The sequence below is a fragment of the Salvelinus alpinus genome, chromosome 28, assembly GCF_045679555.1.
Source record: "Salvelinus alpinus chromosome 28, SLU_Salpinus.1, whole genome shotgun sequence".
In the NCBI taxonomy this organism is placed as follows: Eukaryota; Metazoa; Chordata; class Actinopteri; order Salmoniformes; family Salmonidae; genus Salvelinus; species Salvelinus alpinus.
Window position 1 is genome coordinate 13,360,673 of NC_092113.1, and position 24,921 is coordinate 13,385,593.

General features: G+C 43.3%; 1 protein-coding gene across 2 annotated transcripts in view; it reads right to left on the reverse strand.

Annotated features, from left to right (window-relative positions):
- LOC139557220 (synaptonemal complex protein 2-like) overlaps positions 1–24,921 on the reverse strand; it is a 36,059-nt gene that overhangs the window by 10,951 nt on the left and 187 nt on the right. For both annotated transcript variants that reach the window (XM_071371728.1, XM_071371730.1), the window contains exons 2-16: positions 24,721–24,757; positions 22,471–22,544; positions 22,118–22,163; positions 21,756–21,799; positions 21,385–21,442; positions 20,963–21,134; positions 20,434–20,498; positions 19,951–20,133; positions 19,431–19,608; positions 18,383–18,663; positions 10,581–10,892; positions 10,189–10,246; positions 2,178–2,306; positions 1,868–2,026; positions 970–1,151 (exon numbers count right to left, since the gene is read on the reverse strand). In XM_071371728.1, the coding sequence (XP_071227829.1) occupies positions 970–1,151; positions 1,868–2,026; positions 2,178–2,306; positions 10,189–10,246; positions 10,581–10,892; positions 18,383–18,663; positions 19,431–19,608; positions 19,951–20,133; positions 20,434–20,498; positions 20,963–21,134; positions 21,385–21,442; positions 21,756–21,799; positions 22,118–22,163; positions 22,471–22,544; positions 24,721–24,757 (1,978 nt within the window). The remainder of the gene's footprint in view (positions 1–969; positions 1,152–1,867; positions 2,027–2,177; positions 2,307–10,188; positions 10,247–10,580; positions 10,893–18,382; positions 18,664–19,430; positions 19,609–19,950; positions 20,134–20,433; positions 20,499–20,962; positions 21,135–21,384; positions 21,443–21,755; positions 21,800–22,117; positions 22,164–22,470; positions 22,545–24,720; positions 24,758–24,921) is intronic.

Sequence of the window (24,921 nt, forward strand, 5' to 3'; positions counted from 1 at the left end):
ACCACCTGCAGAACCACTCCATTATTGGAGGTGTCTTGCTAATTGCCTATAATTTCCACCTGTTGTCTATTCCATTTGCACAACAGCATGTGAAATTTATTGTCAATCAGTGTTGCTTCCTAAGTGGACAGTTTGATTTCACAGAAGTGTGATTGACTTGGAGTTACATTGTGTTGTTTAAGTGTTCCCTTTATTTTTTTGAGCAGTGTATATATATTCTTTTTTCCCAGCCTCCATCCCCGCAGGAGGCCTTTTGGTAGGCCGTCAGTGTAAATAAGAATTTGTTCTTAACTGACTTGCCTAGTTAAATAAAAAGCCCCAAAACATATTGGTAAAACATTTTGTTAAAATTATTCCTTAGCTAGATCCCAAATGTGATCCTTTAAAGGGTCCAATGCAGCCGTTTTTATACATTTTCTTTTATAATTTCTGGGTAACAATTAAGTACCTTACTGTGATTGTTTTCAAATAAGATGGTCAAAAAGAAAGGAAAAACAACGTCTTTGCAAAGAGCAATTTCTCAAGCAAAAATTTTGCTAGGACTGTCTGGGGGAAAACTGAAAATGTGCTGTTATTGGCAGAAAGGTTTGTAACTCTATTTCTTATTGATCTATTAATTAATTTTCCACCATGGAAGGCCAAAACTCCCTCCCAACAAACAGCTCTTACACTAAAATGCCATTATCATCAATGTCTTGGAGGTGATATTTGTGCATCTGTAACTTTCTCACTCATTATTATTCACTAATCATTCAGGACTATCCGTAATCATAGTAGCATCCACATGAATGTAGAAACGTTTAGAAACAGAAACATATCCTCCTGTGAGTTTGTGTCCAACCAAATAAATAGATATCCTTCCCATTGAAGTCAATGGGTCAGTGATGGGTGGACCAGCGGCCATATTGAGTGTACCCATAGCAGTAAAGCGGGAAGTAAAAAAAGCATTCTATTTTCTATGGGTGCAACCTGGAATTTCCTCTGGAGCTCGGAGCTGAACTGGCGACACATGTTGCCCATGTCGTGGGGGGGGTGACCCAGCTCACCCTCCACCTCGGCCTCGACGTCCACATCGGCCTCCCAGCTGGACGATGTCACCATGTGGGACGATACCACCCGGCTCAGGTCCCCCTCCGGAGAAACGTCCATGACTAGGGACAACACACAAATGCAGGCATATACAGTTACGAATACACACACATGCAGTCATGAACAAACACATAAAGAGGAATAGTATGCTAACAATAGCACCCACCCCATCTCACACACATATCTACTGGATGTGCAAGTGCATCCTTCTCCAAACTGCTCAGAGTTAAAGCTGCAATATGTAACTCTTTGGGCGACCTGACCAAATTCACCTAGAAATCGGAGTTATAGACCTGTCATTCTAATTGAAAGCAAGTCTAAGAAGCGGTATATCTGTTCTACGTGCTCCATTTCTATGCTTCCCATTCTTAAGTTTAGTTTTTGTGTCTTACTTTCGGTTTTGTACACCAGTTTCAAACACATAAAAATACAATATTTTTGGTTATTGAAAATATATTTCAGTGGTTTAGATGCTACAATGATTATCTATGCTTGCTTGTTTTGTCACAAACTGAAATTAGACAAACTATTAGAATTTTAGCAACCAGGAAATGGCGGAGCGATTTTTGAATTTTGCACCTTGAAGATAAATATGGCTGTTGGTTTGACTAATCGTTACTATAACTATGAGTTCAAAAGCAGTGTCTTTTGTGAGACCTACAGCTTGTTCTGGAAAACCATGGGGGCAGGTGGAGCTGTTTGTCCTAAGGTTTTGTAGATCGCTGTACCCATAGAAATGCATCACATTTAAGTGTTCTATTCAATTCTATGGCTGTACCTGTGTCACGAGCGCTCTTGCTGCTCTGGATGTGGTGATATCTTTTCGTGGTTGCCAGCGAGGCCCTGTCCTTTGTTCCATGTCCTTTCTTCTCCTCTTCGTCAGAGCTGCTCTGTTCCTCCCATGCCTGGGCCTGAGCGTGGAGGTTGGGCTTAGCTGCTGAAGTGGAGGGAAAGAATTGAATGAAAGAGAAATTAGTTGAATAAAGGGCTATTTTATGAAGTGAGAACTGGTTCGCCAATTATGTGAACATGTAAACCATATATTGTTGAAAGAATATATATATATATATATTAAATGTCATTCTCACTGGGTTTAAACAGTTTCCTAGGCCTCATCTTGACCGCCTGCCCCCCTCTTCGTGTGCCCCTCTTTCCCTCCTCCTCCGAGTTACTGGACGAGGGGCGGGAGTTGTGGCGCTTGCGCCCGGTGCAGGGACCTATGAGAGGGGAATCAAATGATTGAACCAGACCAAACCAGTAGAGCCTGACCAATAAACTGGTGAACTGATATTATCTGCCAATTATAATGGTTGCCTGAAGAGGGCGCTCTACGGGCTGCTCATTGAACATCATTCAGCCCTAGGTCACGACGTAAGCGGAAGTGGTTTGACGGTGAGTAGATCGCAACAGCCAGCGACAGCGTATTTGAATAAGTCAATTATCAAAAGTACACTTCACCAACCAAGAACCCCAGGGGTGTAATCATTACCCAAACAATTGCAAAACTAAAATGAGAGTTTCTATTGGACAAATGCAGGAAGGTCCCTCCCCATTTCATTAGGTTTAAGAAACTTTTTTTCAACAGAAGAAACATAATGAAGACGCCCCTGTACTCATCACATTTACACTTAATTAACGTTAGCTGGCCAGCAATGTAGTTATGCTCTATCTAGCCAGTAAGGTACTGTAGTTAGCCTAGCTCAGGGGTTTCCAACAGGTCGATCACGAGCTACCAGTAGCTCGAAGTCCACCTACGAGTAGCTCGCCAATTTTTTTGAAAGTACATGCAATTCTATGTTCCACTGCAAACTGTCATAAAGAAATCTCACAAGTATCAGACTGCGCAAGCTCCCAGCTACTATCTTATCCAGTGGTTCCCAAACTTTTTATAGTCCTGTACCCCTTCAAACATTCAACCTCCAGCTGCATACCCCCTCTAGCACCAGGGTCAGTGCACTCTCAAATGTTGTCTTTTGCCATCACTGCAAGCCTGCCACAAACACACACTATATGATACATTTATTAAACATAAGAATCAGTGAGTCTTTGTCACAACCCGGCTTGTGGGAAGTGACAAAGAGCTCTTATAGGACCAGGGCACAAATAATAATAAAATAATAATCAATAACTTTGGTCTTTATTTAACCATCTTACATATAAAACCTTATTTGTTCATCAAAAATAGTGAATAACTCACCACAGGTTAATGAGAAGGGTGTGCTTGAAAGGATGCACATAACTCAGCAATATTGGGTTGTTTTGTCAGAGAGTCTGTCTTAAATAATTTTCCACACACAGTCTGTGCCTGTATTTAGCTTTCATGCTAGTGAGGGCCGAGAATCCACTCTCACATAGGTACGTGGTTGCAAAGGGCATCAGTGTCTTAACAGCGCGATTTGCCATGGCAGGATACTCTTGAGTGCAGCCAAATCCAGAAATCTGGCAGTGGCTTCTGATTATTTCGATGAGGCTCTCTAGTTCAGATATCGGTAAGTGGACTGGAGGCAGGGCACGAAAGGGATAACGAATCCAGTTGTTTGTGTCATCTGTTTCGGGAAATTACCTGCGTAATGCGCACCCAACTCACTCAGGTGCTTCACTATATCACATTTGACATTGTCCGTAAGCTTGAGTTCATTTGCACACAAAAAATCATACAATGATGGAAAGACCAGTGTGTTGTCCTTTTTAATGCAGACAGAGAAGAGCTCCAACTTCTTAATCATAGCCTCAATTCTGTCCTGCACATTGAATATAGTTGCGGAGAGTCCCTATAATCCTAGATTTAGATCAAAACATCAGAAAAAACATCACCCAGATAGGCCAGTTGTGTGAGAAAGTATCAACATGCGAGCGGTCAGACAAGTGAAAATGATGGTCAGTAAAGAAAACTTTAAGCTCGTCTCTCAATTCCAAAAAATGTGTCAATACTTTGCCCCTTGATAACCAGCGCACTTTTGTATGTTGTAAAAGCATTACATGGTCGCTGCCCATACCAATGCATAGTGCAGAAAATACACGAGAGTTCAGGGGCCTTGCTTTAACAAAGTTAACCATTTTCACTGTAGTGCCTCTTGGTGGATGCTGCAGTGTACCCAAGTGGTATCGGGAGCAAATGCTTGCAAGCGCGTTACCACTCCACTATGTCTCCCTGTCATGGCTTTTGCGCCATCAGTACAGATACCAACACATCTTGAGCACCAATGTCCATTTGATGTCACAAAGCTGTCCAGTACTTTAAAAATATCCTCTCCTGTTGTAATGGTTTCCAGTGGTTTGCAGAAGAGGATGTCTTTGTTAATTGACCCCCCATAAACGTAATGGACATACAGTTGAAGTCGGAAGTTTACATACACCTAGGTCGGAGTCATTAAAACTTGTTTTTCAACCACTCCACAAATTTCTTGTTAACAAACTATAGTTTTGGCAAGTCGGTTAAGACATCTACTTTGTGCATGACACAAGTAATTTTTACAACAATTGTTTACACATGGATTACTTCACTTATAATTCACTGTATCACAATTCCAGTGGGTCAGACGTTTACATACACTAAGTTGACTGTGCCTTTTAAACAGGTTGGAAAATTCAAGAAAATGATGTCATGGCTTTAGAAGCTTCTGATAGGCTAATTTACATCATTTGAGTCAATTGGAGGTGCACCTGTGGATGTATTTCAAGGCCTACCTTCAAACTCAGTGCCTCTTTGCTTGACATCATGGGAAAATCAAAAGAAATCAGCCAAGATCTCAGATTTTTTTTTTAGACCTTCACAAGTCTGGTTCATCCTTGGGAGCAATTTCCAAATGCCTGAAGGTACCACGTTCATCTGTACAAACAATAGTACCCAAGTATAAACACCATGGGACCACGCAGCCGTCATACCGCTCAGGAAGGAGACGCGTTCTGTCTCCTAGAGATGAACGTACTTTGGTGCAAAAAGTGCAAATCAATCCCTGAACAACAGCAAAGGAGCTTGTGAAGATGCTGGAGGAAACAGGTACAAAAGTATCTATATCCACAGTAAAACAAGTCCTATATCGACATAACCTGAAAGGCCGCTCAGCAAGGAAGAAGCCACTGCTCCAAAACCGCCATAAAAAAGCCAGACTACGGTTTGCAATTGCACATGGGGACAAAGATCGTACTTTTTGGAGAAATGTCCTCTGGTCTGATGAAACAAAAATAGAACCATTGTTATATTTCGAGGAAAAAGGGGAGGCTTGCAAGAGCCGAAGAACACCATCCCAACCGTGAAGCACGGGGGTGGCAGCATCATGTTGTGGGGGTGCTTTGCTGTGGGTGGGGGCTGGTGCACTTCACAAAATAGATGGCATCATGAGGTAGGAAAATTATGTGGATATATTGAAGCAACATCTCAAGACATCACTCAGGAAGTTAAAGCTTGGTTGCAAATGGGTCTTTCAATTGGACAATGACCACAAGCATACTTCCAAAGTTGTGGCAAAATGGCTTAAGGACAACAAAGTCAAGGTATTGGAGTGGCCATCACAAAGCCCTGACCTCAATCCCATGGAAAAGTTGTGGGCAGAACTGAAAAAGCGTGTGCGAGCAAGGAGGCCTACAAACCTGACTCAGTTACACCAGCTCTGTCAGGAGGAATGGGCCAAAATTCACCCAACTTATTGTTGGAAACTTGTGGAAGGCTACCCAAAATGTTTGACCCAAGTTAAACAATTTAAAGGCAATGCTACCAAATACTAATTGAGTGTATGTAAACTTCTAACCCACTGGGAATGTGATGAAAGAAATAAAAGCTGAAATAAATCAATCTCTCGACTATTATTCTGACATTTCATTCTTAATTTAAAGTGGTGATCCTAACTGACATAAGACAGGGAATTTTTACTAGGATTAAATGTCAGGAATTGTGAAAAACTGAGTTTAAATATATTTGGCTTAGGTGTATGTAAACTTCCGACTTCAACTGTATACCAGGAGCTGTGCCAGGCCCGCCAAGTCTGTTGACTCATCCAGCTGTAACGCATAGAATTCACTGGCTTTTAATGCAAAGTAGTAATTATTTCAAAACATCTCCTGCCATGTCACTGATGTGTCGGGAAACAGTGTTGCTTGATGAAGACATTGTCTGTATAGTTTTTTTGGCCTTTTCCCCCAGCATTGTCCCAGCCATATCCGCGGCAGCAGGAAGAATTAAGTCCTCCACAATAGCATGGGGCTTGCCTGTCCTAGTCACTCGGTAGCTCACAATACAAGACGCTTCTAGCCCCTTCTTATTAAATAGTATCTGTTGCTTTTATACATGTCTTACTACTCGAAAGTTGCCTTAATTCTCGCTCAAAAAACTCCTGTGGCTTATTTTTCAAATTGACATGTTTTGCTTCTAAATGTCTGCGCAAGAGTGAAGGTTTCATAGAGTTGTGAGATAGTACTTTTGCACATATAACACACTGTGGCTGAGGAAAGGCACTACTCCCAATATAAGTGAACCCCAAATCAATGTAGTTCTCATCATATTGCGCCTCTTCGATGGTCCAACGTCCCTGTCTGTTGTTTGGTGCTTTCCCGGGTAAGGGGGCAGTAGATCTTCGGCTGCATCAGATTCCCAACTGTCAGTGTCCATGCTAGCTGGGCTAACAACAAATGTAGATTTACTGATGCTAGCATTGGATGTGCTCGTGGAAGCAGGGCAATTTGTGTCGTCGACAGGTGCAGGTATAGTACTGCCCCAACGAGGCGAGGCTGTGTCTCATTAAGCCAGGGAGTGCTTGGGGATAAAAGAGGAAGCGGACTGCACAAAGGGGCCGAGAATGGAGAGAAAAATGTGTGTTATGAGAGTGGGAGAAGAGAGAACAATATCTGTGAGATTACCCGTTGTGACCTGGACTGTCAGATTACCCCCCTGGTGTACCGAACCGGATTGGCTGAGGACCCGAGTTTTAGGATTACCCCTGGAGAATGGAATGGACAACGAGAACAGCTTGTGGACTGAAGTAATTGGTGAATTCTCCCTTCTTCCCCAGTGTACAAAAATCCCTAAAACTCCCCATTCGCATTCTAATTGTGCTACTGGTGCATGTTTTGTTACTGAACTTGGTGATGTGGAAACCCTACACCCTTGAGCCTGCTACAACTTTTACTCAAGTATGACAATTTAGTACTTCCACCACTGGATGTGGCTGGGGGTTAAAGCATTTCTTTCACATGACCCATCAATTTAGACAAGTGTGTATGGGTAAGCGTCATCTAATATTTTTATCTGGATACTTTCTGTTTACCTGGAAATGTTCCTTATTGTAGGTTACTACCACTTTTTTAGTCTTAATCTTTACTACACTACTCACTGTTTAGCACATGGCCTCATGTGAACCCTGAAAGAGATGGGTGGGGCTGGCTTAAGAGGGTGTGAACAATGCTGAATGGGTGTAGACAAAGGAGAGCTCCCTAGTAGGTACCAAAACATTTAAAGGCCCTGAGTGAGTTTACAAGTGTATCAACTTTCATGGTAGAAATACTTTCCCATTGATCCTCAAATGCCGTGTATGATATACCATTTCGTAGCTCTGAGTCTCTACTTTTATCAATTTTTTTTTTTTTTTTTCCAAATGTTGCTACATAAGACTGAATCCAGATGGTGAGTCACATTTATACATTTTTGAGCAAACGGAATGAGCAGCAGCGACGTTTGGCTACATACATTAGTGGAATTCCCGTGAGAGAGTAACTGTTAATGTGACTGGATGTTAATTATTTGACTAGGCACCTGTTTTTGACATTGTGTTATTTCGCTGAACACTAGATGGTTTAATTTTATTTTAGGCAGTGAAACGAGGCTACTCAGGCGAGCAAAAAAACCTCACCCAAATGAATCACATTTTTATTTGGCGTACCCCCGACAGCATTGTGCGTACCCCAGTTGAGAATACCTGATCTAATCAACGCAACATTATCCTTGGTTTAAAAATTACAAACCTAAAACAATATCTGCCAATTAATTTCCAGCAATATTGCCCCCGTCTGTCTTTGTGGTGTGCATGTTTGTCTATCAATCCGTGTGTACCCAGTTGGTGTGATAACCGTCTTGTGGGTTGACAGAAATAATTTCCCTAAAACCTCAATTAAATGTTAACTGCAAAGTACACTTACCTGGCAGAAGTATATCATGAGTAAGTATATCATTTGTATCTATTTGCAATTAAATTAGCAGCAGCAGAACCATCGCTAGACCAGCAGATTAGACGGCACATTCCTCACTAGCTAGATGTGTAATTAAAGTGTTAGTTTTCTTCCAGACCCCACCCCCAAAAAAGGTATTCTGATGTGATTTAAGCTTTGACATGGACTCAGAACATCCGATTTTGTAGTTTCTCTATGAACCATTGTAATTGAAAAACTAAAAAATATATAAAACCAGTTAAAATAAAACTGAGAACATAAGTTTGGAAAATATAAAACATTATTTGGGGTAAAAAATAATCCGTTTTTATAGAGCCCCCTTGGAGTTGTTTATTAACCATTATTTTACCAGATATATCTTGTACACTAAAGATCCAGGGGAGAGAAGAATGTACCTATTTGAAAGCTTGGGGAAAAAATGTGAAGCTTGCGACATGTTTTATTTAAAAGAAATAGCTCTCATGCTAGAAAAGGTTGGAGACCCCTGACCTAGCTAGCAAGCAATCTGCTACTTATGTGTGACCACTCATCCTTGATCCAAAAATTACACTGTTACAGTATGGGCTTATTATGTTAGTGAGTTTATTTAGTTAGTTTTCCGACGTGTGCAATCTGCATAAAGCAAGACACTTGGCGCAGACATATCATTCAGGCCATGTGCTTGCATTCATAAGATAGATTGTTAGCTAGCTAAATTAGAACGTGTGACTAAAACCAGTGTGGCAAGCATTTTCAGTCAACAGCGCATGCCATTTGCAGTTGAACTATATAGCGAATAGATTTTGTATTGAATAACAGTGTAATTTACATGATGCTTTCAGCAAAAAAACATTGTCTTAACGAACAGCTAGCACATGCTTGTCATAACCATTGAGCTATAAAAGAACATAACACACTTTAATTGCAAGGTTGCCATAAGGTATTTGTTTTCGTAAAGCACTGTAGTGAATCCATTCAATAAAAATGCTGACGCTGACACCTATTTGGTGACATTACAAACTGTATTTCACTGAATTGGTTGTGAACTTGTGACTAGCGACGTTTCAGATTTACTTTGAGAATAAGTTTAATTCATTCAGCCCATGTTTATTAGTGTGCGTGTGGTGCTTCAGCACAAACACTAATGCATTCTTATCCACTGCCATAGACAGATGTTTAAATTGTACCTATACAAATGTAAACTGAACAAGTGGTTTAAATTTAGTTTGATATTTATAGAGGATATAGCTTTTTGGTGGTCATCATGTAAACCCCCACAAATATCTTAAATAAGATGAACTGTAATATTTAGAAATCATAATTTTGAGTGTCTTAATCCTTTACAGCAGGGTTTTCTAACAGGTGGTTTTACTTGGCCCCCTACGTTTTCTGTGCAAAAAATTATAATATTCATTATTGGAAATAACACCAGGAAATCAGCTTCAAGTGATTTGAATTTTGGAAATCTGTTTCCAAGTTTTCCCACGCATAAGAGACACGTGATCGTATACAAATGTAAGCAAGTTTTGAAACTATGTTTTAGTAAAATATTATATCCGTTTGGGCTTATTGCGGTCAATTTGCAGTGTAAATTTGTAATTATGTTCCGGCCTCGAGGCCATCCGCTGAAGAGAAAGTCGGCCTGTGGCTGAATCTAGTTGATGATCCCTGCTTTAGAGCACAATTTGTGCCTACATTTTTTTCCCATTCCAACTCTAAAAAAACAATATATTGGCAGATATATAGGTAATTGTTAACTTTTGCCTCCATAAAATCATTATCGGACCCAAAAATCCCAAATTGATCGGGCTGTAATAAACCAGCCCAGACCATATGATGCTAGATTACAAGATCAGCTGAATCAACAATTTCTCCACATTATTACCACCTATCTTTCTCTTTGTGGACACTGGTGTTAATGAGAGCATTTTCTTTCAGGGCGTTACAGCTGTGGTCTTTTACCTGACAGGTGAAAGCTGCGTTGATCCAGCTTGTGCCTTCGCTCGGAGTATGGGGTTTTCTAGGGGAAACACAGTCATACATTAACCCAGAACTTTGCGTTAGAAATATGGTGTTGGTCCACTCCTTTTGACCAGATCCCTATGGTCATAAATTGTGCACTACATAGGGAAAAGGGTGCTATTTCAGACACAGCCCTACAGTTATTTCCTGGTTATGAAGTGCTTGGGCAGACACTGCAAATTAGTGCCTACTACCCATAAACCCTGTTTCCCGGACACAGATTAAGCCGAGTACTGGGTGACAATGCATGCTCAATGGAGAATCTGCATTGAAATAACTTTTTATTCTGGGACTAGGCTTAATTCTCTCAAACTGGCCCTTAGTATCCGTACCTCCAGTGCGGTTGTCAGGGCTGCCGGGTTGACCACCTCCACTCGGGTCGATGACATCTCTGACCTGGACGAGGACTGGCTCAGCTTCACTCTGGAGTCCAGAAAATCCTTGTCGAAGGACTCGGGCAGGCCCAGTTGGCCCGGGGAGCCAAAATGGAGGGTGAATTGTTCAGTCTCTCCTGGAGAGGGCTGTGATTGGAGTAGAGGGGAGGGAAGCACTGACTTCTGGAGGGCCGTGGAGGTCAAGAGGAGCTGGGAGGGAGGGCAGAGGGGAGACTGGGCCAGGGAGAGAGCCGGCTGGATTGGGCTCAGCTGGGGTGGCAGAGAGGAAGAGAGAGAGATATGTACAGTATGTGGGAAGCCAATAGAGTTGGTCCTACAAATCATAATAAATAAATAAATAATACTGTTAACTTAAGGATCGTACCCTTTCTTTAAATTTCTGCCTAAAATTACATACTCAAATCTAACTGCCTGTAGCTCAGGACCTGAAGCAAGGATATGCATATTATTGATACCATTTTAAAGGAAACACTTTGAAGTTTATGAAAATGTAAAATTAATGTAGGAGAATATAACACATTAGATGAAGTTTACATACACCTTAGCCAAATACATTTAAACTCAGTTTTTCACAATTTAATCTTAGTAAAAATTCCCAGTCTTAGGTCAGTTAGGATCACCACTTTATTTTAAGAATGCGAAATGTCAAATGCCAAACGATTATGTTAGGTCAGTACCTAGTCACAGAAAAACACAGCCATTTTGCCAGCCAAAGAGAGGAGTCACGAAAAGCAGAAAGAGATAAAATTAATCACTTACCTTTGATCTTCATCAGATGACACTCATAGGACTTCATGTTACACAATACATGTTTTGTTCGATTAAAGTTCATATTTATATCCAAAAACCTCGGTTTACATTGGCGCGTTATGTTCAGTAGTTCCAAAACATCCGGTGATTTTGCAGAGAGCCACATTTTACAGAAATACTCATAATAAACATTGCTAAAATATACAACTGTTATGCTTGGAATTTTAGATCCACTTCTCCTTAATGCAACCGCTGTGTCAGATTTCAAAAAAACTTTACGGAAAAAGCACACCATGCAATAATCTGAGTACAGCGCTCAGACACAAAGTCAAGCCATACAGATATCCGTCATGTTGTGGAGTCAACAGAAGTCAGTAATAGCATTATAAATATTCACTTACCTTTGATCTTCATCAGAATGCACTTCCAGGAATCCCAGTTCCACAATAAATGTTTGTTTTGTTCGATGAAGTCCATCATTTATGTCCAAATACCTCCCTTTTTGTTCGCGCGTTTAGCCCAGTAATCCAAATTCATGAGGCGCGTTCACTAGGTCCAGACAAAGTCAAAAAGTTCCGTTACAGTCCGTAGAAACATGTCAAACGATGTATAGAATCAATCTTTAGGATGTTTTTAACATAAATCTTCAATAATGTTCCAACCGGAGAATTCCTTTGTCTTCAGAAATGCAATGGAACGCAGGTCGCTCTCACGCGTGCGCGCTTGACCAGCTCATGCCACTCTGGCAGACCTGTTACTCAATCAGCTCTCATTCCCCCCTCCTTCACAGTAGAAGCCTCAAACAAGGTTCTAAAGACTGTTGACATCTAGTGGAAGCCTTAGGAAGTGCAATATGACCCCATTTCTACTGTATCTTGGATAGGCAAAGAGTTGAAAACCTACAAACCTCAGATTTCCCACTTCCTGGTTGGATTTTTTCTCAGGTATTTGCCTGCCATATGAGTTATGTTATACTCACAGATATCATTCAAACAGTTTTAGAAACTTCAGAGTGTTTTCTATCCAAATCTACTAATAATATGCATATCCTAGCATCTGGGCCTGAGTAGCAGGCAGTTTACTCTGGGCACGCTTTTCATCCGGACGTGAAAATACTGCCCCCTACCCCAAAGAAGTTAATGACCTAAGAGTATGTAAACTTCCGACTTCAAATGTAAGTACATTATTTACCTTCAGAGGTGAATGTATCAAACCAGTTGCCGTGATAAGTTTTTTGTTGTTGCGCATACTCCTCAAACAAGTGTCCACTGGGATTGAGTCGTACCAGGAGGAGGGAGACAAGCCCGCGCCGGGAAGCGAGCCATCGTCCAAGGAGGACCTCAAGCTCCCCTTTATGGAGGTGGAGGCACCAGACGGACCACCCGACACGGGAATCCTCACATGCCAGTTCGGGATGGCCCAGTTAGAAGACCCCAACCTCCAGAATGCAAGGGGCCAGGTAGTCACGGTGGATGGCGCGCTATCACCCGGGGTAAATGAGTGGCCCTTGCCCATTATAGGGGTGCCATTTTGAGCAGGTGGCGATGGATCTGCTGGGTCCGTTGGTGAAAACCGCAAGGGGACACCAATAGATCCTGGTAATCGTGGATTAAACCACCTGGTATCCGGAGGTGATCCTGCTACGCATGGCGGCAGCGAAAGGTATCGCACAGGAGCTCTTCCATTTATTCAGCCGGGTGGGTATTCCGCGGGAAATCCTGACGGGCCAGGGTACTGCGTTCATGTCTCATGTCTTCATGTCGCATGTAATGAAAGATATGTAATGAAGGATATCTGCAATCTTTTACGAATCAAACAGGTGAGGACCACAAACAGACAGGCTAGTTGAACGCTTCAATAAGACCCTAAAGCAGATGTTGAAGAAGGTCACCGAGAGAAACGGGAGGAACTGGGACCAGCTGCTGCCCCACATGATGTTCGCAAGGTACCCCAAGTGTACACTGGGTTCTCCCCCTTTGAGCTCCTGTATGGCCGTTGGCCCTGCGGGACTGCTGGGCCTAGCCAAGGAGGTCTGCGAGGACCAACCAACCCCCCCCCCCCCCCCCCTTCACAGCGTGGATTACATGAGAATGAAGGCGATGTGGCCAGTGGTGAGGGAGCACATGGCCTAGGCGCGTCGTGTATACAACCGGGGGGCCCAACCACAAGAGTTCCACCTGGGTGAGAAGGTCTTGGTGCTGATCCCCACATCGGAGAGCAAATTCCTGGCTACGTGGCATCGTCAATTATAAGGTACGCCAACCGGGGAGAAATCCCCTCCAGCTTTATCATGTGAACCTATTGAAGTGGCACGCATGAGAAGCGCTGTGAGCAACATGGACCTGGCCACAGCAGAACCCGCTCTCTGTCGAAATTTCAATGGGGGAAGACCTCAGCCCGACCCAACAACAAGCGCTCAGAGTTGATCCAGCAGAATACGGCCGTGTTTTCTGAGGTGCCGGGGTGCACGGATCTCGTGGAACATCATATCCATACACGTCCTGGAGAAAAAGTGCGTAAACAGACATATCGGATACCAGAAGCCCAGAGGGCGGCGGTCCAGCAGGAACAGGGCCCCAGCGACCTTTCAGTGACTCATGGGCCGCATCCTGTGCCCGCACTGTGTACGCTGCTGCTTATTGGGATGATATAATCATGCACAGTGAGTTGGGAGTCCCATCTCTGTAGGTTACAGGCGGTGGTGGATGCGCTAAGGGATGCGGGACTGACCGCGAACCCCCACAAGTGCAAGCTGGACTACGCCGAGGTGGAGTACCTGGGCTATCGAATAGGGCGGGGTAATGTGAAAATTGGGAATGGCCAGTACCCAGAGGCAGGTGAAGTCGTTCCTGGGGTTACCAGGCTACTACAGTCGATTTGTACCTAACTTTGCCCCAATAACTTCTCCCCTCACTGACATAACGAAGGCACGCCTACCCCAGAGGGTGCGGTGGACGGATGACACAGAGGCGGCTTTATAGGCCGTGAAGGATGCGCGTTGTTAGCACCCGGTACTCGTCACCCCGGACTTCTCAAAAAACCTCCTGGTCCAGACAGACGCGTCTGACACAGGGGTAGGGGCCGTCTTGTCCCAAGAGCAGGAAGGCGAGGAGTACCCCATCATGTATGTCAGCAGGAAGCTCCTCCCGAGGGAGAACTACTCGATTGTCAAGGAGTGCCTCGCTGTGAAGTGGGCGCTGGACACCGTCAAGTATTACCACCGCGGGAGGAAGTTCACCCTAAACACTGACCATGCCCCCCTAGCGTGGACGGTATGAGGTAAGGGCACAAATGACCGCGACACAAGCTGGTTCCTGTCAGTCAAGTCATGCAGTCTATGGACTGAAAGTTACAGCAACGCTAGTAGCCTTGCACTTATGTCTTTTCATGTTTTTTTTATTTTTTTAAAAGTTGCTTTCAAGTGCAATTGTAAAGAGAAACCGGGCATTAAGATTAATAGGCATTTGTGAATAACTCCAGTTATCTGTGACACTTGAAATACTTTCAGATTGTAGCTTAATTCTGCTCGTTCACGTTTCCACAGCATGTTTAGCACGTTTTGTGTCTGAAATGTGGTAGCCTATTATAAATGTAAGTTGAATGAAACCAAATGCTTTGCTTCGCTACTCTCTCAATTGGACAATTTTTGTGAAAGTGACCTACATGCTACTGAGCAAAAATATAAATGCAACATGTATTTAAGCAGATATTCACACCTCAGTAGGTTTTATATATTTTTTGAATTACTTTTTGCTAGGTATTACTGCACTGTTGAAGCTACAAACACAAGTATTTCGCTGCACCTGCATAATACATCTGTAAATCTGTGTACAGTTGTGGCCAAAAGTTGAGAATGACACAAATATTAATTTCCACAAAGTTTGCTACTTCAGTGTCTTTAGATATTTTTGCCAGATGTTACTATGGAATACTGAAGTATAATTACAAGCATTTCAAAAGTGTCAAAGGCTTTTATTGACAATGACATGAAGTTGATGCAAGGAGTCAATATTTGTAGTGTTGACCCTTCCTTTTCAAGACCTCTGCAATCCGCCCTGGCATGCTGTCAATTAACTTCTGGGCCACATCCTGACTGATGGCAGCCCATTCTTGCATAATCAATGCTTGGAGTTTGTCAGAATTTGTGCGTTTTTGTTTGTCCACCTGCCTCTTGAAGATTGACCACAAGTTCTCAATGGGATTAAGGTCTGGGGAGTTTCCTGGGCTTGTACCCAAAATATCGATGTTTTGTTCCCCGAGCCACTTAGTCATCACTTTTTCCGTATGGCAAGGTGCTCCATCATGCTGGAAAAGGCATTGTTCATCACCCAACTGTTCCTGGATGGTTGGGAGAAGTTGCTCTCGGAAGATGTGTTGAACCATTCTTTATTCATGGCTGTGTTTTTAGGCAAAATTGTGAGTGAGCGCACTCCCTTGGCTGAGAAGCAACCCCACACATGAATGGTCTCAGGATGCTTTACTGTTGGCATGACACAGGACTGATGGTAGCGCTCACCTTGTCTTCTCCGGACAAGCTTTTTTTCCGGATGCCCCAAACAATCAGAAAGGGGATTCATCAGAGAAAATGACTATACCCCAGTCCTCAGCAGTCCAATCCCTGTACCTTTTGCATAATATCAGTCTGTCCCTAATGTTTTTCCTGGAGAGAAGTGGCTTCTTTGCTGCCCTTCATGACACCAGGCCATCCTCCAAAAGTCTTCGCCTCACTGTGCGTGCAGATGCACTCACACTTGCCTGCTGCCATTCCTGAGCAAGCTCTGTACTGGTGGTGCCCCTATCCCGCAGCTGAATCAACTTTAGGAGACGGTCCTGGCGCTTGCTGGACTTCCTTGGGTGCCCTGAAGCCTTCTTCACAACAATTGAACCGCTCTCTTTGAAATTCTTGATGATCCGATAAATGGTTGATTTAGGTGCAATCTTACTGGCAGCAATATCCTTGCCTGTGAAGCCCTTTTTGTGCAAAGCAATGATGATGGCACGTGTTTCCTTGCAGGTAACCATGCTTGACAGAGGAAGAACAATGATTCCAAGCACCACCCTCCTTTTGAAGCTTCCAGTCTGTTATTCGAACTCAATCAGCCTGACCAAATGATCGCCAGCCTTGTCCTCGTCAACACTCACACCTGTGTTAACGAGAGAATCACTGACATGATGTCAGCTGGTCCTTTTGTGGCAGGGCTGAAATGCAGTGGAAATGTTTTTGGGGGATTCAGTTCATTTTCATGGCAAAGAGGGACTTTGCAATTAATTGCAATCACTCTTCATAACATTCTGGAGTACATGCAAATTGCCATCATACAAACTGAGGCAGCAGACTTTGAAAATGTATATTTGTGTCATTCTCAAAACTTTTGGCCGCGACTGTACAGTACCAGCCAAAGGTTTGGACACACCTCATTCAAGAGTTTGTCTTTATTTAAAAAATGTAATACATTGTAGAATAATAGTGAAGACATCAAAACAATAAAATTACACATATGGAATAATGTCGTAACCAAAAGTGTTTGAAGAATCTCAAATATATTTTGATTTGTTAAAGTAGGCAACCTTTGCCTTGACAGCTTTACACACTCTTGGCATTCTCTCAACCAGCTTCATGAGGTAGTCACCTGAAATGCATTTCAATTAACAGGTGTGCCTTGTCAAGTTAATTTGTGGAATTTATTTCCTTAATGCGTTTGAGCCAATCAGTTGTGTTGTGACAAGGTAGGGGTGGTATACAGAAGATTTGGTAAAAGACCAAGTCCATATTATGGCAAGAACAGCTCAAAGAGAAACAACAGTAAATTCGGAAAATTTCAAGAACTTTGAAAGTTTCTTCAAGTGCAGTTGCAAAAACCATCAAACACTATGAAACTGTCTCTCATGAGGACCGCCACAGGAAATGAAGACCCAGTTACCTCTGCTGCAGAGGATAAGTTCATTAGAGTTACCAGCCTCAGAAATCCTTAATTAACTGCACCTCCGATTGCAGGCCAAATAAATGCTTCACAGAGTTCAAGTAACTGGCACATCTCAACATCAACTGTTCAGAGGAGACTCCGTGAATCTGGCCTCCATGGTCGAATTCCTGCAAAGAAACCACTACTAAAGGACACCAATAAGAAGTGACTTGCTTGGGCCAAGAAACACGACGCAATGGACATTAAACCGGTGGAAATTTGTCCTATGGTCTGATGAGTCCAAATTTGAGATTTGTGGTTGCAACCGCCGTGTCTTCGAGATGCAGACTAAGTGAAAGGATGATCTCCGCATGTGTGGTTCCCACCGTGAAGCATGGAGGAGAAGGTGTGGGGGTGCTTTGCTGGTGACACTGTCAGTGATTTATTTAGAATTCAAGGCAAACTTTACCAGCATGGCTACCACAGCATTCTGCAGCGATACGCCATCCCATCTGTTTTTTGCGCCTTAGTGGAACTATCATTTGTTTTTCAACAGGACAATAACCCAACACCTCCAGGCTGTGTAAGGACTATTTGACCAAGAAGGAGAGTGATGGGAGTGCTGCATCAGATGACCTGGTCTCCACAATCACCCAACCTCAACCCAATTGAGATGGTTTGGGATGAGTTGGGCCGCAGAGTGAAGAAAAGCAGCCAACAAGTGCTCAGCATACATGGGAACTCCTTCAAGACTGTTGGAAAAGCATTCTAGGTGAAGCTGGATGAGAGAATGCCAAGAGTGTGCAAAGCTGTCATCAAGGCAAAGGGTGCCTACTTTGAAGAATCTCAAATAGAAAATATATTTAACACTTTTTTGTTTTGGTCACTAAATGAGTCCATGTGTTATTTCACAGTTTTGATGTCTTCACTATTATTCTACAATGTCTTTTTTTTTTTTTTTTATTACAAATAAAGACAAACCCTGGAATGAGTAGCTGTGTCCAAACTTCTGACTGGTACTGTATATATTATTTTTTGAAAATATGTCAGAAGGCCCATTGGTGCAGTATCAACCCTGTATCTTACCTCTAAGGCACTGGGTCTCTGGGCGCGAAGGCCAGGAGTCTTGCCAGTAGGAGTAAGGGATGGGAGAGAGGGTAGAGGGGGATCCTTAGCTTTGCGGTCACTCTTCCTCCCAGGGACGCTGTAGAAGGAGGAGGGCTGGAAGCCCGCGCTGCTGCGAGGGTGTTCGGGGGGCAGCTCCAGGGCAAGGGGTGAAGTGGGGCCGCTGGCAGGGGAGGCGGACAGGGAGCCCAGCGGGGTGAGGGGCGACCGGGGTAAGGCTATCAGCGACCTCTCGGATGCAGCTATGTGGGGGTCAAAACACAACCACAGATGCTCAGACAGCTGGCCAAGGTATTCGAGGTCAATAGTACAGAGATACTTTTCCTCATATCCACTTACAGTAAATATGTTTTATATCTACTACACCCCTCAAATTCACATCTGGACCTTGAAGCCAGTTCCACTTCTTTTTATTATTATTCCCCTCTAATCAGGAACTGATTTAGACCTGGGATACCAGCTCGGTGCAATTAATTATCAGGTAGAACAGAAAATGTGCATTTCTTCGGACTTCGTAGGGTAAGATTTGAATACCCCTGTACTACACTGAAGTTAGGGTTCGATTCAATCCGTAGCGCTGAAGACCTGCACTACTGTCAGATAGAAATTTAAAGGTCAATGTTCCCACGTTGGCGGAAACTGCATTCACAGTAAACGCTGCATATGTCGGCACAATCGCAAATTACCTTTAAATTGCACTACAGAGCTGATCTTCAGCGCAACAGATTGAATTAAGCCCTTAGGTTTCTTAGACAGAGTGATTGCACCAGGGATAACTAAGGGGTGAATCCTAATTAAGTCCAATTTTCGCTCAGTCATGCATTGATATCAATGAATAGAAGAATAAGTTAACATTTTCCAGCGATTGCGTAGTGCCAACAAAAAAAATTTTTTTTCAAAGATTGTAGACAGAACCACAGAATTTGAATCATTGTATGGATAGAATACACAGGTGAAAACCAGGTTCAACTGGTCCTTGGTTGGTGTAGGTGTGCTGGGTTTGCCTCACCTCTCATCCTCTCGATTGCAGGAGGGGAAGGATTGAAAGAGGCCAGCCGAGCAGCCCAAGAAGACTCTTTCGGTACATTCGTCTGTTCCTTGGCCGGGGTGGTTGCCTTTTTCTTCTTCACCTCGACAGCCTCTTGGCAAACCTTCTCGCTCTTTTGCGCTGGTCCGATGGAGCGCTTCTGTTGGGAGAAAATAATCCCATAACATACTTTTATTACAAGTTGGTCATGTAAAAAGTGGTAAAAAAACCCAACTATCCATGATTTATTCCACTGCAATTAAATGTATTGTGATCTGATTGATTTTTGTCTGCCATCTAAACAACTAAAATATAACAATGTAACTGATTTCACCTTTATTACTTACCAACCAAAAAAGTATTATATGTCTAGGAGAAGCATAACGTGAACTTAGATGCATTACCTATATTATTTAATGAATACTTTATTTCATTCTATTTAAATCAGTGATAGAGCCTAATCATGAGGAAAGGGCATATGTGTGAGGGAAGAAAGCAGGACCTTAGGAGCGGGCGGCTCTTCAGTCTCTGATTGGCTGGCGCTGTCGGGCTCCCTGTAGCTCTTGGCGTTGGTGGCGGCGGCTCTCTGGGGCCTCCTGGCTGCTTGACTGGTCCCTGCTGCCACCAGTGCCGCTCCATTGTTCTCCTTCTGCTCTACACTTCTCTCCTTCACCCTCTGTCTCTTCTGAAAGGCGAGCATGACACACTGTGGCCGACAGAGGCAATGCTGACTGATGCAACCATACAAGTACAATTCCACCCATCACTCACCCATTGATTTGGATGGGGAAGCCCATTTTAGGAATCATATTTCTAGGTTGCAACAGAGCAGTAGTAAGGATGAAAAGTTGATTAACTCACTTTGGATTCTAAGGTTTCAAGATACAAGGCTGGTTCCGATTCCCCATCCCTTCTACCCGAAGTGTGCACTAGCTCATTGAGATTCCCCCTCACTGATTTAAAACCATTGGATTGTCAGTCTCACCTTCTTTGGCTTGGCTTTCTCCTTCCCAGGCTTGGGTGAGCTAGGTGGTAAGTCTGGGGACTCATCTAAAACAGAAAAGAGAGAGAGAGAGATAAGGTAGCGGCAGGTCGCCTAGTGGTTAGAGCGTTGGGCCAGTAACCGAAAGGTTTCTGGGTTGAATTCCCGAGCTAACAAGGTAAAATTACGTAGTTCTGACCCTGAACAGGGCAGTTAACTCACTGTTCAACAGTAGGCCGTCATTGTAAATACGAATTTGTTCTTAACTGACTTGCCTAGTCACATTTTTTTAAATATTAAAAAGGTGTAGGCTATGTTTGACTAGTGAGTTCACTCAACACAACAGATACAGACTGATTAAAACTATAAGACCAAACCATACAGTGCTGGCTTGGATTTATTCTTTTCACATTGTCCTTAAATTTCCAGCAACTACGCTGGATGCTTAACCAGGCCAGCCCAATACAGTTTGGCTCGGTTAGGTTTGGCTCAGTAGTGTGGAAAGGTTAAGTGACGTATAGCGTGAGCGTACATGTGGTGTTGGGGGTAGGGAGGTGGAGCCGGGGCTGACGGCTATAGTCGATCACTTTGGGCTTGGGCTTCCTGCTGGACTCTTTGAGCCAGCTGATCTCCATCATGGTGTCTGTGTCTGTGTCGCTGAACAGGTGCTTCTTCACGTGGCGCCGCGGAGCTGCTACCTGGGACTGCAGTGACAATTCAGTGAGGTGCACACACACACATGGGTACACATACGCAGGTTTACAAATGTATACATACGCACACACAGTCTCACACACACAGAGACAGGTATGTACACACACACGACAAGAGTACAGACACCTTCACACACCGAGATAAGAGAACCACACACACACACAAAAGGAGGCAATCTCCATCTCTCCATTCAAAAGTTCTCCCATCATATTGTGTCAATTACAGTGTTTGCCTCCATACCTTGACTGCTTGGCCCTTCTTGGCAGTGCTGGGGAATGCCCAGGAGTTGTGAATAGCACTGGGAAGAAAAACAGCACTGAATCACATTGACTTAATGGATTATTTACCGCAACACTAGAAGACACTATTACAACACAGATGAGACCCAGGGTCTTTCTCAATTAATCTGTCCTTGATTCCTAACATCCTATCTCCTTGCCTCCATCTCAACCATATTGTAAGAGAATCTCCCCAAGGTCCCTCCCCATGTCTTCTCCAATGAGTTTTGAGAAGAAGGTGAGAAGAAAGGATACAAGGAATCAAGGAAAGACTAATTGAGAGAGCCCCAGTCAGATGCAACCAAATGAGTACTGCCTTCAAACAGCTCCTACCTGCTATCAATGGCAGAGGTGTCCGAGGACATTTTCCCCTCCCCCTAAAGAGAGCAGAGAATTAGAAACCATCATCCACCGGTGCATGAGAATACTATATGGAATAATTTCAAATACCTAAACTGTGCTTGATTGAGCTTGCTTGTTGCGATGGAACCAATTGAAAAGGCCTGGGTTCAAATGCTATTTTAAATCTTTCAAATACTTCAAGTATTTGCTGTAGCCGGCCTGGAGTGCTAGGTGGGATTGCAACAGGCAAGCTCAAACCAGCACAGCTTAGGTATTTAAACCCAAGTCTGCTAACAAATAGTAGGCCTAATTCATTAATTGGATTTACGTAGATCAAATGTATATTTATTTACCCCAGTGGTCATAGATGTATCCACTTTGAACGCAAAGACATCATCTCTACACAAAGAAACAATGAATGAAATCAACAATACCATGCATAAACAGGAAATAAAAATCAACATTTTAGGCATGGGATCAGGACAAAATAATAAAACAATTATTATTTTGTCTAAAGAATAGGTCAGTTTCTATATTTGAACGGAGGATGTCCTGATTAAAATTCCTGATTATTCAAATCCCCTGAAATGTAGATTTAGCTAAATTAATTTCAGACAAGTTGTCGTGGGTTATTATCAGATATAAGATGCACTGGTTGTGTTGCAGCATGGGGAGAATTTGAATGAAACTGGACAAAAAGAAATACCCTTGTTGTTTTGCAGAGGGCTTCTTGGAGTTAGTGTAGGACTTCATATATCCTGGAGCTTTTGCCGTTCCCACCTATGAGGGAGAGAATTCAGGCACTAGCTTGTGAATGCATGAGGGGAAAACACGTCTTATGCAACCCTAACAAATCCTCCAAATCAAATTGTATTTGTCACTTGCACCGAATACAACAGGTGTAGACCGTACTGTGAAATGCTTACTTACAAGCCCTTAACCAACAATGCAGTTTTTATTTTATTTTTTATTATTGTTAAGAAAATATTTAATAAATAAACTAAAGTCAATGTGCGGGGGTACAGACTAGTTGAGGTAATGTAGGTAGTGTCACGTTCCTGACCTGTTTTCTGTTGTTTTGTATGTGTTTAGTTGGTCAGGACGTGAGCTGGGTGGGAATTCTATGTTGTGTGTCTAGTTTGTCTGTTTCTATGTCCAGCCTAATATGGTTCTCAATCAGAGGCAGATGGTAATCGTTGTCCCTGATTGAGAATCATATATAGGAGGCTTGTTTTGTGTTGGGATTTTGTGGGTGTTTGTTTCCTGTCTCTGTGGTTGTCTGCACCAGATAGGTCTGTCTCGGTTTTTGCACATTTTGTTATTTTGTATGTTGTTTGTAGTGTTTCACTTGTTCTTTTATTAAACATGTTGAACACTAGCCGCGCTGCACTTTGGTCCAATCCTTGCTACTCCTCTTCGGATGAAGAGATGGAGGAAAGCCGTTACAGGTAGGGGTAAAGTGACTATGCATAGATAATAAACAGCGAGTAGCAGCAGTGTAAAAATAAAGGGGGGTGGGGTGTCAATGCAAATAGTCCAGGTGGCCATTTGATTAATTGTTCAGTAGTCTTATGGCTTGGGGGTAGAAGCTGTTAAGGAGCCTTTTGGACATAGACTTGGCGCAACGATTCCGCTTGTCGTGCAGTAGCAGAAAGAACAGTCTATTACTTGGGTGACAGGAGTCTTTGACAATTTTTTGGGGCCTTCCTCTGACACCGCCTAGTATAGAGGTCCTGGATGGCAGGAAGCTTGGCCCCAGTGATGTACTGGGCCATATGCACTACCCTCTGTAGCGCCTTACGGTCGGATGCCGAGCAGTTACCATACCAGGCAGTGATGCAACCGGTCAGAATGCTCTCGATGGTGCAGCTGTAGAACTTTTTGAGGATATGGGGACCCATGCCAAATCTTTTCAGTCTCCTGAGGGGGAATAGGCGTTTTCATGCCCTCTTCACAACTGTCTTGGTGTCCTTGGACCATAGTTTGCTGGTGATGTGGACACCAAGGAACTTGAAGCTCTTGACCGCTCCACTACAGCCCCGTCGATGTGAATAGGGGCGTGTTCGGCCCGCCTTTTCCTTTGTCTTGCTCACGTTGAGGGAGAGGTTGTTGTCCTGGCACCACACTGACAGGTCTCTGACCTCCTCCCTATAGGCTGTGTCATCGTTGTCTGTGATCAAGCCTACCGCCGTTGTATCGTCAGCAAACTTAATGATGGTGTTGGGAGTCGTGCTTGGCCACTCAGTCGTGGGTGAACAGGGAGAACAGGAGGGGACCAAGCCTTGTGTTGAGGATCTGCGGGGTAGCAAAACAGTCCTCTAGCGTAGCATCTGTATCATCTCACCACTTCCGTATTGAGCAAGTCACTAGTACTTCCTGCTTTAGTTTTTGCTTGTAATCAGGAGGATACAATTATGGTCACATTTGCCAAATGGATGGAGAGCTTTGTACGTGTCTCTGTGTGGAGTAAATGTGCTCTAGAGTTTGTTTCCCCCCCCCCCCCTCTGGGTGCACATGTGACATGCTGGTAGAAATGAGGTAAAACGGATTTAAGTTTGCCTGCATTAAAGTCCCCGGCCACTAGGAGCGCTGCTTCTGGATGAGCATTTTCTTGTTTCCTTATGGCCTTATGCAGCTCGTTGAGTGTGGTCTTAGTGCCAGCATTGGTTTGTGGTGGTAAATAGACCGCTACAAAGAATATAGATAAACTCTCTTGGTAGATGGTGTGGTCTACAGCTTATTATGAGGTACTCTACCTCAGGCGATCAATACTTCGAGAATTCCTTAATATTAGACATTGCGCACCAGCTGTTATTGACAAATAGACACACACCACCACCCCACTTCTTACCGGAGGTAGCTGTTCGGTCTGCTACCATGTCCTGCTACCTAAATTTATACAATTAAAATTAATATTACTTATTCTGTTTATCAATCAAACAGCTCAGGCACTCACCATCGATGGTGGCAACCAACTCTTCTCCAAAACAGATCTACCACAAAGGAAAGAAAATTGTAATTATTACACTATTGCCAGGGATTTTTTTGTTAAAAGATTTACACGAATTTGCAAATGGTGGTCCTCAAGAGCTTTTGACAGTGATTTGGTGGTACCCGGAAAGGAAATGTTTGGGTACCGCTGCGCTAGACCAAACTT